Source organism: Musca domestica, unplaced genomic scaffold, assembly GCF_030504385.1.
Source record: "Musca domestica strain aabys unplaced genomic scaffold, Musca_domestica.polishedcontigs.V.1.1 20, whole genome shotgun sequence".
In the NCBI taxonomy this organism is placed as follows: Eukaryota; Metazoa; Arthropoda; class Insecta; order Diptera; family Muscidae; genus Musca; species Musca domestica.
In genome coordinates, this window is record NW_026712250.1 from 2,233,993 (window position 1) to 2,248,008 (window position 14,016).

Sequence of the window (14,016 nt, forward strand, 5' to 3'; positions counted from 1 at the left end):
AAAATATTGAAAATCTCTCTCGAAATTCAACTACACATTTTTCAGATGTAAATTGCAAAAAAATTGAAAATTTGCAAATTCTACTTGTAATTCGAATTTTTAGAATTGTAATTCGAATTTTTCGAATTGTGATTCGAGTTTTTCGAATTGTTATTCGAATTATTCCATTCATAATTCGAATTGTTTCAGTGAAAATTCCAATTGTTCCATTTGCAATTCGAATTATTTCATTTGTAATTCGAATTATTTAAATTGTGATTCGAATTATTTCAATTGTAATTCGAATTGCTTCATTTTTAATTCGAATTAATTTAGATTATTTCATTTGTAATTCGAATTATTTCAATTGTAATTCGAATTGTTCCATTTGAAATGTGAAATATTCCAAATGTAATTCGAATTATTCCAATAGTAATTTAAATTATTTCATTTCTAATTCGAATTATTTCAATTGTAATTCGAATTATTTCAATTGTAATTCGATTTTTTATAGTTGTATTTCAAATAGAATAATTCGAAATACAAATGAAAAAATTCAAATATTTCTGAAAATCTGGATGGATATTCAATATATTTAAAGTCTGCTTCTGGGTCAAATTTTCTAGATTTCGAAAGATAATTTTAGAGAGACGATAATTTTCCTAAACTCCAAAAATGATTCCAGAATATGTTCAAAAAAAAAAAATTAAGGGATATTTCTCCCCAACATCATTCCAAAATCTATGAAAAATGTCGAATCCATTCCGCAAAATTGCCTTTGACACGCTTGAACAAAATCCCAGGACTCTTACCTCAATATCACTACAGATTATTATCCTTATAGTCTCTCCACAATTATGCTTGGAAATCTATAAAAAAATTAACCCAAAAATATTCCTGAAAATCTAGGAGGGTTTTCAAAATATTTGAGGTCTGGATCTGGTTCAACTTTTGTAGATAATTTTGGAGGGACTATAAGGATAATAATCTGCAGTGATATTTTTGTAAGACTTTCGACGAACACTATTTTGAGAAAGGACGTTTTCGAGGGACTGTCAGGTCAATAACCTTGGAATTTCGGCAATATTTTGGTAAGACGCCTAACAATTTGAAGAGATCCCCAAATTTTATCGGAATTTTACGAGAACTTCTTCGAATGTCTTTAAAGTAAATAATCTTGGAAATTTGGTAATATTTTGGCAAGACTAGTAGCTTTCCAAGGTCATTAATTTTAAGAGTTACCCAAAATGTTATCTGAAATGTTGGACATTTTCTCAGAAGTTTCTTGTAAATCCAAAGGTACTGCTTTCATGGTGTTCCTCTAAAAAATATTTCTGAATACATCTCTCCTGCCTTAGACACCATTTGAGTGGCATAGAATCCCAAAGTACGACTGAGGGTTTACGATTCTCTCTTTACCCAAAATTTTACTAGAAATTTTTCAGCTCCTCATAGAGGAAGCCTTCGCTCCAAGTTTTAAGAAAATTTTTCTTATAAATCCAAGGGCAATGCTGCCATGGTCTTTCCCACGGTCTTTCCTTAGACAAGGTCTTACCTTAGACACCACTAAATTAACATAGAATCCCTCGATATTAGAGAACTAAAAAATTCTCTCTTTAACCGAAATTGAAACAGAAATTTTGGACTTTGTCTCAGAAGGGTACTGCTTTTCATGGCGTGCCTCTAAAAAATATTTCCGAATACATTACTCCTGCCTTAGACACCATTAGAGTGGTATAGTAATCGCAGAAACATCTGCGAGTTTATAAATTCTCTCTTTAGCCAAAATTTTACCCGAAAATTTTCAGCTCCTCATAGAGAAATCTTGGGCCCCATTCGTACGAAAAAATTCCTTGTAAATCCAAGGGCATCGCCTCCATGGTATTTCCCACGGTCCTTCCTTAGACAGGGTCTTTTCTAAAACACGGATTTCCTTAGAAACGGTCTTTCCTTAGACATAGAATCCCTCGAAATATTAGAGAACTAAAAAATTCTCTCTTTTCCCGAAATTGGACCAGAAACTGTTCAGCTTCTCTTAGAGAAATCCTGCTCTCCAAGTCTCACGATTTAGACAGAAAATTTTAATTCAATGCCCTCGAATTGGTGTTTCTCTGGGGTTTTTTTCCCTGACTTCCTTCCCTTCCACCCAAAGTGGACCTGGCACTTAGAGAACCAAAAAATTCTTTCTTTTCCCGAAATCAGACTAGAAACTGTTCAGCTTCTCTTAGAGAAATCCTGCGCTCCAAGTCTTACCATTTAGACGGCAAAATTTCAATTCAATGCCCTCGAATTGGTGTTCCTTCGCGATATTTTACCTTGACTTCCTCCCCTCCTTCCACCCAAAATGGACCTGGCCCTTAGAGAACTAAAAAATTCTCTCTTTACCCGAAATTGGACCAGAGCACCAGCTTCTCTTAGAGAAATCCTGCGCTCCAAGTGTTACGATTTCGAGTGCAAAATTTCAATTCAATGCCCTCGAATTGGTGTTTCTCTGCGTTATTTTCCCCTGATTTCCTCCCTCCCTTCCACCCAAAATGGACCTGGGCCATTAGGAGGAGGTTATATTTTGCCATGGAAGACAACAACTGACTGTGACATGATATGTCACACAGTAGTCACAAAATATTTGCACAAAAAAAATATATCACAAGCCACCAAAAAATTGTGGGTATCATGTCTTAGCATTTCACTCATCATCATCCTCATTGTCGTGTCAGGGCAAATGAAGATGCCAACCACACTCTCTGGCTGTCTGTCAGTCAGGGAAAAGTCAAGTCATGGTGTCTGTGTTTGGTACGGCCTTTGCGTGTGGGTGACTCTCTCTCTATCTCTTTGACATTTCAGGCAACATTTGACATATTTTTCGCCGCCAACGAAAAAGGATCAGGACTCGCCTCCCGTGCCACCAGTCTTGATATTAGTGCCGAAAACTGGTAATTTTTTTTTTTTCGGAAATTCATGTTTCCTGACATTTGACTTCAGTAGCCATCAACACCCGGCGCTCGAAGACGGGCAACCCACAACTTGTCTGTTTTTGGCCCTGGGTGTCAACGACAAAACAGCAATGCAGGCATCCATGAAATCTATCAAAAAAACATTGGTAGTAAACTTTTGATGGAAACATTGTCATTCCATGTCCTTTCAAAATGCAATTCATCATGCTTCAAGGAAACAATGGGAGAGGGAGAGAGAGGGATTTCGCCTTCACTTCCTTAGCCATCAAACGAAAGCAACATCCAAACAATGACTCTGTGGAAAATGTAGTCGTCATCAACACTGCGGACTTGGCTCAGTGACAGACATATGACCACAATTGCCGAGATTTGATTTTTTCCGTTTTCACCCCTAACTTCGGCAAAATCCGCACACAAACAAACACACAAATTGAAATTCTTCAACAAAGCTTTGCTTGGCAAGTAAATGAAACGCTTTTTTTCCTGACTCTAAATGACCGCTAGCGTATGCTTTGGAGATTTGCAAACGGTATCGGATTTCCGTTAAAGCGTTGCCACCCCATAAATCCCTTGATCTATGTCCTGGATTACAGGCAACTCATACATGTCGATGGTGATGATGATGGTAGTGGTGTTGTTGTTGTTGCCGCTTGGCACACGCTCCAAAGGAAATCAATTCTATTAGAAACGGAAATTAAAATCAATCAATCAATTGAGTTCTTAGCAGATTTTTTGGATAACAACAACAACAACAACTACAACAAATTATTTGTGTTTCCTCACACAGATAATGATGATGGTATTAACTTGGCCATTCTACGGAGGGGGTCATTTGTCTTTTGTTGGGGGAAATTTGCATGGGATTTTCTGATAACAAGCGTTTTAACACACTTGGCTGAGGCAAAGCTGTATTTGTTGTTGTTGTTGTAATTGTTGTTTTTCTAATCCACGAATCGAAGAAACAAAATATGTGATTAGATTTACGAAGAATCAATGAAGTATTTAATTGGCAAGGTTGGGGGTTAGAAAATTGTCAGGTTTGGAGGATAATTGAGTTTAAATCAATCAATGTCAATAAAGGACATAGTTCAGGACTTGTATGAAGATATTTTCGAGAGGACATGCAAGCAATCAGAATATAATCAAAAATTGCTCCAAAAAAAACTTAGAGATTGCTTCGTTAAATATTCAACAATTTTTCGAATAACCTCTGGAACCCTAATCGGGTATTTTGAACAAATAATTCATAAAGGTTTTATTAAGGATTATTAAAATGATCCATATTTCCAAGGGTAAAGCGGATTTTAAATTAGAATATTTATTAGAGACCTGAAGTCGACTTTTAGACTTTTCAAGAAAAAATCGGCTATCAATTTAACATCCCATCCTGAAATGAGCAGAAAACGAATTCGAATAGCAAGATTTAGATTTAAGAAGCAAAAAAACATTAAGTTCGGTCGGGCCGAACTTTTAATACCCCCCACGTGGAAACATGGAAACACTAGAACCAATTATGACCCACAAATATAAATTTTTAGACATATTCGTGGGAAAATGTCGAATATCTGCTCAATTTTGACGATCTACTTCAAATAATCTGTTCGGTTTCCTAATGTTTTGAAATCAATACTAAATTCGCATTAATCGTTGCATACTTTTAGGCTAATACAAACATTAAAATCCACGAAAAAACGCAAATTAATGAAAAAATTGAACATTTAAAAAAGTCGACTTTACGATTTGCGGACGAAATACGTATCTCCAACCCAGGGCTAAACTATTCAGGAGATTTTAGGATCACAAGGAGGATTTTCTGTGTGTAAAAAGCGTGAAAGGATATATTCTAAATCAGGTAGCTTTTTTAAATCAGAGTTCTCAAAATTTTCTCAGGAAGACTTTAGCTCAACAGCTTCCGATTTTGAGTGCAAAATTGAAAGAAACATCTAAAGTCGACTACAAAAAGGGGAATTTAAAACACGTTTATCAAAGGGGGATTACAAAAAAGGGGAATAAAAACACATTTATCACTGCCTACTTTTGGGCGTTGTATTAAAATCGAAAATCGACCAAAAATGCAAATGAATGAAAAATCGAACAGCAAAAATTCGACTTTGTGATTTTCAGGTGAGATACCTATTCCTTTTTTCTGGACAAGGATTTCAAGATTTAAAGGTGTGCTATTTATATGAAATAGTCTTTAGAGGATAGATTCGCTATTTTTAAATCTGAGATTTTAAAAATTTCTCTGGAAGGCATCAATTTAACAGTTTTCGACTTTGAATGCAAATTTGAAAGAAACATCCAAGTTCTGCTACAAAATTTGCGATTTTGACAAGCAAAAGTCCAACAAAAACATGTTTATCACTGCCTACTTTAGGGCTTACATGAAAATCGAAAATCGACCAAAAATGCAAATTAATGAAAAATCGAAAAGAAAAAAGTCGATTTTGCGATTTTAAGATTTTTTTCAGATTTTCAAAGATGCGTAGGCATAATCCTGGACAAGACTTTAAGCAAACTTTCCTGGGGATTGCAAGATTATAAGGAGGGCTATTTTTATGAAATAGTCCATAAAGGACAGATTCGTTATTTTTAAATCCGAGATTCTAAAAATGTCTCTGGAAGACATCAGCTCAACAGCTTTCTAGTTTGTACGCAATATTGAAAGAAACACACAAATTCTGTTGCAAAAATTTGGGATTTCGACACCAAAAACATGTTTATCACTGCCTACTTTTGGGATTACATGAAAATCGAAGTCGTCCAAAAAAATTTAAAGAACCACCAATCCTCATCAGTTATCCTAACCACCAATCCTCATCAGTTATCCTAAGTTCGAACAAAATTCGAACCGAAAATGTTTTGAAAATAATACCGTTTCGCCAAATCTCGTTACACCAAATCCACTTTGAGTCAAAATGGTGTTGAAAATTAGATCTTTCAAATTCGCTTTCCAAAATGTGGGAGAAAAAGGCATTGGGAGATCGAAACTGCTTCGAACAAATTGAGACTTTGGAAAAGAGTCGGTCTATAAAATCTTCCAATATTCATGCATTCACTAATTTCACTAATTTCATATTTAGAACTTTGTAGCATACTTTAAGGTGTTTTAAAACTAGTTCAGTTTCTTTATTTCTTGTCTGGGCATATTCTCTCTCCAGGAGTTATTTTTTAACTCCTGGCATATTCTCTCTCCAGGAGTTATTTTTTAACTCCTGGAGAGAGAATATCTCCAGACAAGAAATAAAGAAACTGAACTAGTTTTAAAACCCCTTAAAGTATGCTACAAAAGTTCTAAATATGAAATTAGTGAAATTAATGAATGCATGAATATTGGAAGATTTTATAGACCGACTCTTTTCCAAAGTCTCAATTTGTTCGAAGCAGTTTTTATCTCTCTATGCCCCTTTTTCTCCCACATTTTGGAAAGCGAATTCGAAAGATCTAATTTTTAACACCACTTTGACTCAAAGTGAATTTGGTGTAACGAGATTTCGCGAAAAGGTATTATTTTCAGAACATTTTCGGTTCGAATTCTATTCGAACTTAGTCATATGTGTTTTTTTTGTTCATCAAAATAATTGAGAAAAAATCGAAGCTCTGTACCAGATCCAAGAGTATAGCGTACTTTTCTCCACACCCACAACCGGGGACTTTCATAAACAATGTTATCAAAGAGTAAAAAATGGGAGAACAAAAATGTGCGACACTCTACCCGACCCTGATCTACACAATCAATGCTTGATATTCTCTGAAAAATCATATTTCAAGTATTTCCCTTAGAGGACTCACCTTATAGGACCTCTAGTACAACTTGGAAGATTGAAGCTCTGTACCAGATCCAAGAGTAGAGCGTAATTTCCTCCACACCCACAACCTGGGACTTTCGTAAACAATGTAATCAGAGAGTAAAAAAATGTTGGGAGAAGAAAAATGTGTGACTCTCTGCCCGGCCCTGGTCTATACAATCAATTCTTGATATTCTCCGAAAAAATAATATTTCAAATATTTTCCTCCGGAACCTCTCTTATAGGACCTCTCGTATAATTTTTAAGATTTACAACATTTTATAATATCCCTAGTCTTTTTTCTTCGTTAATTTAAATTACCTTCACCATACCATCTCTGGTTTTCAATTTAGTGTTGCCTGCTTTTAGGCTATTCAAATGCCTTGGCTTGGCTAATGCTGATATCTTTATTTTGGCCAACAATGGAGTAGTGCAACAAAGGATACGTGTATGTGGGTATTTTATGGTGCCATACCATCCACCCAGCAAGTCCGTCGGTCTGTCCGTCCGTCAGTCATCATTGCCTTTAATTGAAAAACACCGAGAAAGAGAGTGCCAGCCAGTAAAAAAAAAGTTGGAAATGTATAAAAAATTAATTCAAAACACGTTAGCGCAATTTTGTTTGCCACAAGGCTGGTGATGGCGACGGCCTGCAAACAGGGAATTAAATAAAATAGCAAAAACAACAACATCAGAAAAACCTCCTTTTGGTGTTCACACATCAAAGCGTTACAATTTTTGCTACTTTCGCCAAATTGGGCAATTTTCGAAAACAAGACACAAAAAAAGAAATAACTGCAAACAACACCAGACATATTGTTGCCGTCGGCTTACTACCTCCATGGTGGTGAGTTGTTAGTGGTGTTGTTGGATTGCCAGTAATTTAATAGTAAATCAATTTAGAATGTTGTCTAGCATTTATAAGCTAGACGGATATGTGTGGGAGCGTCAAGGGCGGGCCAAGACGTTTTAATCCCATCAAAAAAATAAGGAAAGGAAAAGAAATAAATGCACATATATTAGAGATACCTTAGCGGGAAATGAGGGGAGGGGGGTTGCCTGTGGGCATGGGTGATTAGCAGCCTATCTGTCTTGTAAAAAAAAGACTGTCAATATCATGGAGATTAGCAAAGCTATTTTTTGCCCTGTAATTTTCTTGTTTTATTTTTAATTTGCGCGGCAATTTCCCAAGCGTTTTTTTGCAATTATGGGCTTAGTTTGTTGGAGGGGGGAAGAAGGTAGATTGTCTTTTGGCAAATTGATTTTTTTTTGCATTGCCTGGGGCCTGAGTTTTTTAGAAATGCCAAGGATAGCTTCTAACTTCCTGTTTCTGTATTATTCTCGCCTTTTGTAGAACTTTGTTTCTTGTGGTTATAATTGTTGGAATATGTTTCCTTTTCCTAAAATACCTTGGAGTTGTCCTGCAGAGCTTGGTTGTAATAAGAAAAAACACATCAATTAACGTATGTTTTGATATAAAACTCCCCAGGTCTTGGAATTCCTCTGCCAGGGACAAAGACCTAATCTCCCAAAACGTTTAAATGTCCCGGTTTTTGGTGGGCTTCATGTGGCGATAATGATGAATACCCAAGGCCGATTTAAATATCACACACACATGGCTACGCACACGCATTTTTCCCTCACCCCACCCTAACCCTTTTCTAAGCTAGACGCACTTAACAACCATTAAACAAATCCTGTGGCGTAGGAAAAAGGGTGCAAAGCCACAAAATTATTATTAGCCATGGTATTATTATAACCAGGTTGCTGTTCTTGCGGAGTCATTTGCTTAGCATGAAGAGAGGGAGAGGGAGAGAGAGGTAGAAAAAAGGGTTGTTTTAATACGCTTAACACGCACTTTTCCACATTTTCTAATTGTAAACGAAACCCATGCTACCTCCCCCCCTCCCGACAACTAATAATGAATTAGTTCGGAATTTGTTACAACACTTAAGAGTCAAGAGGGCTATGGGAAAGGGGAGGGGGATAACACAATAGAATTGATACTAAGACAACGTTTAAACATTTACTCATTGATTGTCACCAAAGAACCCCCTCCTCCCCCATCCCTGGCCTACTACAAATTTCTTGGGAAATCAACACCGGAGGGCTGGAAGGGGGGAATTTTGAAAAGGGGTTAAATCGACACAATCAAACTTGGCAAACAAACAAACAGACAATACAAACAAAAAAACGATTCTTCTGTGGAGGAGGGGAGATGGGGTTGGAATTAATAAATATTCCGGAGAGCATCCAAAAAAAAATTTTTTTTGGAATTTATTTCTCCAGACAAAAGCCCAGCTAATTGTCCTCCAAAGTTGCTGTTGACAACAAGAAAAACAAAGCAAAAATGTGTTCTGGTTTAAGCCGCTTTAAGGCTAATGAGCAAAGGAATTAATGCTGGCCACTCAGAGACGACAGGCTATAGAAGGGGGGTTAGAGGGGGGGAGGGGGAGGAGAAAGAAAACAATAAAATCCATAAACTTCTTTCGAACTCAACCACAAAATCATTAACAAATTAGCTTCCGAACTTAATTGTGAAATAAAGAATCAATTCTAACTTCAAATTATGTCTACATAACCTCAAACCACACACCAAACCAGATGAGTCAAATTTAAAAAAAAATCTCTTAAAGGTCTACAAGGTTCTCTACTCTCTACAACAAAACCCTTAACAAATTAGCTTCAAAACTTAATTGTGAAATGAAAAAATCAACTCTAACCTCAAATTATGTCTGCATAACCTCAAATCACCGAAAATTAGGAGGAGAAAAAAGTAGAATTAAACAAAAAAACCCTTAAAGAATTATTCGGCCAATAGGGCTAAATATTATCTACAGAAGAAATCACAACCTGGAAAATATAGAATCCACAGATTTCTCAACACTCAACGGCATTTCAATTCTTAAAATCTAAAAACTAATTTTTATTCAAAAAATCTCTTCAAAACTTCTTCCTTAAAAAAGATTCTGGAAAAATCTCTCAAAAATCAAGGACTAAGTTTTATGGAGAAAAAATGCAAAGACCAAATTTTTTTAGAAAAAAAAATTGAAAGACAAATTTTTAAAACAAAAATTCTATGGAAATTTAAAAAAAAAAATCAAAAATTTTCAAATTTTTCGCAAAAATTCAAAGACCAAATTTTAGAAAAAAATCAAAGACAAAATTTTAAAACAAAAATTCAACGGAAATTTTTAAAAAACAAAAATTTTCAATTTTTTTCCAAAAATTCCGAACTTTATATTTTTGCATTATTTCAATACATTACTCTCTATCCCACTGAACCTTGGATGTTCTAATCAGCCGTTCGTATCTACCAACTGTTGTTACAGGCAAGCGTTACTCTCGAATCGCGGGTCCGATTCGGATAAACTGAATCCAACACATGTCAGCAGTTCGCGTGCCCCCTTGCATTTGGGCCACACGGGCAGGCCGCCCCATCATCTGCACTCACATCCCTCCATGCACGACAATCAACAGGACGACGAGGACAAGCTGTTGGATGTGGTGGGGCCGCCACAGAGTCCATTGCTGCCTTTGAGTCATTCGCTGCAGCAGATGCATGCTCACCAGCATTCGGGTAAGTGTAAAAAACTACTTATCGTTTCATTTTATAGGGGGGAGAGGGGGTGAATTTTTCTGGGAGTTTTTATTGGGGTGAAGAAAAAAAAGGAGTTGAAGAGATATATCTGTGGAAGAGAAGGATTTCTCTTATCCAAAGGAGAGAAATCAAGGAGAGAAAAGAAACCGTTCAATTAAACTTTGAAGAGAGACTACCCATCTATTCATAGAAGAGAAGTTGGTCTTCTGTTCAGAGAGGAGAAGCCACATTTCTAGAAGGCAAGTCTCTCTTATATCCATAGAAGAGAAACCCTTTTTTTGTTCCTAGAAGAGAAAAAAATCTCTTTCACAGATAGAAGAGATAAAGGTCCCGCAGCTCTTCCATAGATAAAAGAGCTCTTTCACAGATAGAAGAGAGCCACCCATCTATATATGTAAGAGAAATCGCTCTTTTTTCTTCTGTCTATAGAAGAGAAACCAATTTTTTGTCCATAGAAGAGAAACTACGTTTCTATCTGTATCAGAAAAGACCTTTCTATCAATAAAACCTCTTCTCTTCATAAAATCTCTTCTATGGATAGAAAGGTATTTTCTTAAACAGATAGAAGCGTGGTTTCTCTGCTATGGACAAAAATTGAGTTCTCCTCTAGGGATAGAAGAGAGAATTTCCTACTATACCTCTCTTCTATTTGTGAAAGAACTCTTCCATCTTTGGTAGAGAACCAGATCGAGCAAGGCCTCAGAGCAAGGCCTCAATTCTCGTTCCATAAAAATTTGAAATAAAACATTTTGTGAAGAAAACATTTTTAAAGAAAATATTTTTCACTTCATATTTTCCTACAAAAACAATCCCATCCCTGGGTTTGGATTCTTGTTCTATGAAAACATAAAGTGAAAGATACTTTTTTTAGGAAATTTTTCATTTGACTTTTCCTTCCTTCCTCCAAATTTTTCATTTCACATTTTTATAAAGCGAGAGTTGAGGCCCTGGTCTCTTTAACCTTTAAAACATCTATGTCTAGAAGAGTTGATTTTATATTCCTGGAAGAATTGTGGTTTTCTCTCTTCTATCTGCAGAAATTCTCTTCCTTTTCATTTGACCTTTAGAAGAGCAGGCCACCTCTTCTTTGAAGAGAAAAAAATTTAACCCTCTCACCAGCCTTTTTAAACTCTCCCCCATCTCTTCTTCTCTCTCTCACATCACATTTTGTATCTCCCATTTTATCAACCGATTCTCTAATTAACCCCAACATTTTCTAATCTATTAAAAGCCCTTGCAGCTTGGTTCAACCATCTGGCCGGTGCCAGCGATCACGGCAGTGATGATGCCCTGCGAAGACGACTGCAATCGGATGAGGTGGAACGTGATGGCAGTGATTCAAGTTGCTCAGAATCGGTGGGTGGCAGTACGGGTGGAGCGTTCCGGCCCACCTCCTCGGGTAGCCCTAAGGAGGGTGCCGGCGGCCTGGGTGCGGCCGGCTCCTATCCCTCGCCCAATATATCCGTTGGCCCACCCATACATCCATCACCACACCTGTTGCCTTACCTCTATCCACACGGCCTGTACCCGCCACATCATTTGGGTTTGCTGCACAATCCCGCTGCAGCGGCGGGCCTCAATCCCGGCCTCCTGTTCAATGCTCAACTTGCTTTAGCCGCTCAGCATCCCGCCTTATTTGGACACTACTCAGGACATACGCCAGCCTCGCCGCTGCACGGTCTCAAGGGTCATCGTTTCTCGCCCTACACCCTGCCCGGCAGTCTGGGCTCGGCCTTTGATGCTGTGACGCCTGGTTCGAATGCCAATCGCTCTGGTTCCGAGTGCCCCGGCATGGGCAGCAGCGGCACGGGTAGTGTTGACAACAATGGGCCTCGCAGTCTCAGCTCTAGTCCAAGACCACGTGCCTCCTCCCACTCGCCTCCGACGCGGCCAATCTCCATGTCACCCACCACGCCGCCCTCCCTTATAAAACGTACCAACTCACCGTCAGAGCTCAAATCGATTGAAAACATGGTCAACGGGCTGGAGGTGCAGCACAATGGCAGTGGGTGCAGCACCAGCGGGTCCATGGATGATTTGCACCGCAAATCGCCGGGCCTGCATGGGGATCAGTGACAATTGTATGACCGGGACGACAACGATCGCTCATCTGTCATAGATCTGGATGATGTGTGACAAGTTAGCTATTCGTTGCAACTGCAGCCCGTACTAAATGCCTGGCGTCAGATCAATGGAATTGATGGCATCACGAGTAGCAACAACAACAACAACAGCAGCAGCCATAATCATCAGCAGCCGCAGCATCAACAAAATCATAATTCGAATCGTTATTCCATTGATTAGCCTCAAAACTAAACCAGACCACAACAACATCGCCGAAAAAAGGTAACGAAACAGCTTTCCAGGAGCAAAAAGAGAAAAAACTCAATTTAGGATCATTAAATGCTGTTTCCCCTCCCCACAATTTACTTTAACCTTCAAAAGTTCTGACTGTCAGACCCTAAGTTTTATTTTTATTTTTTTTTTTATTTTTTTTTTTATTTTAATTTTGTTTTCAATTAATTCAAACCAAAGAACGTATCTTACTTGTAATCTTCTTTAGCTGCTACTTTTTACTTCTTATTCTGTTTTCTTACTCAACACAAAAGACAAGAACAACAACAAAAAACAACAACAAACTATTGTCTCTCGTTTATTTTTATTGGTATTTCATGCTATTATGTAATATGTATATGTATGTAAATGTAACTGGGGCTTACTGATGCAAAGGACCCCCCGAGCCTAGTAGCCTCCCATTTTAAGACCCCCACACCAAGCAATGTAATCCTCCTCCTCCACCTCCATACTGCATATGTTGTATATTTATGTAAATTTATGCTTAAGTTTTTGTCCTTCCCCCCACCCCGAGCATTAGAGACATTTTGACCCTCCACCCTCTCTTTACGCTATACATAAGTTTAGTATTATTATTAAATATACATATATATATATAATTTTTTTTTGTGTTTAGTATAGTCCATATTTGATGATGAAATTATGAATTTAAATTTGAATCAGAATTTGAATTTGATTTTTTTCAATCTCCATTATGTTCCTTTAACGAGCTGTTGTCGTCATTGTCTTTCGTCAATGGTTTCGTTTATGTATGTATAATTTACAAAAGCAAAAAAAAAACAACAAACATAAAACCCTCTCACAGATACACACACACACACAAACATTTCCTGTAAAAGAGACATCATTGAAAAAATGAGAAAGAGAAAAGAAAAAGAAAAAAACCGAAAATAATCTACAAAATAAAATAAGTTTTAGTTTAGTGTCGTTTTTTTAGTTGCATATATTTCTAAAAACAAAAAAAAACAAAAACATAATAGACTTAGTTAATACAAAACACAAAACAAAAAACACTCCTCCCCCTCACACACACACACACCCACTTTCCTCAAGGAAATCTACCATGTAGTGTAAAGGATAAAGAAAAGAAAAAAAAATAAATAAAAAAATTACAAAAAAAAATAAAAAAACAAGAAGTATATAACTTAAGCGCACACCTATCGATTGCAGTCAGGGTATGGAATTTTAATCGAAAATCAAAGGAAGGCAGCAGTTTTGATTTTTATACCCTACACCCCAAGGTGGTCAGGGTAATATGTTTTTGTGCATTTGTTTGTAACAGGCCATGTATTTTTGTGAACAAAGTACAGTTCGCATTTATTACCCGATTCAGATGAAA

General features: G+C 37.1%; 1 protein-coding gene across 5 annotated transcripts in view; it reads left to right on the plus strand.

The window, feature by feature from the left end:
• LOC101891159 (optomotor-blind protein) overlaps positions 1–13,654 on the plus strand; it is a 167,507-nt gene extending 153,853 nt beyond the window's left edge. For 3 of the 5 annotated variants that reach the window (XM_059122343.1, XM_059122345.1, XM_059122344.1), the window contains exons 7-8: positions 10,045–10,301; positions 11,554–13,654. In XM_059122343.1, coding sequence (XP_058978326.1) covers positions 10,045–10,301; positions 11,554–12,398 — 1,102 coding nt within the window. In that variant the 3' untranslated portion in view covers positions 12,399–13,654. The remainder of the gene's footprint in view (positions 1–10,044; positions 10,302–11,553) is intronic. The other 2 variants (XM_059122347.1, XM_059122346.1) reach the window with 2 other exon arrangements.
• Positions 13,655–14,016: the final 362 nt, after the last annotated feature.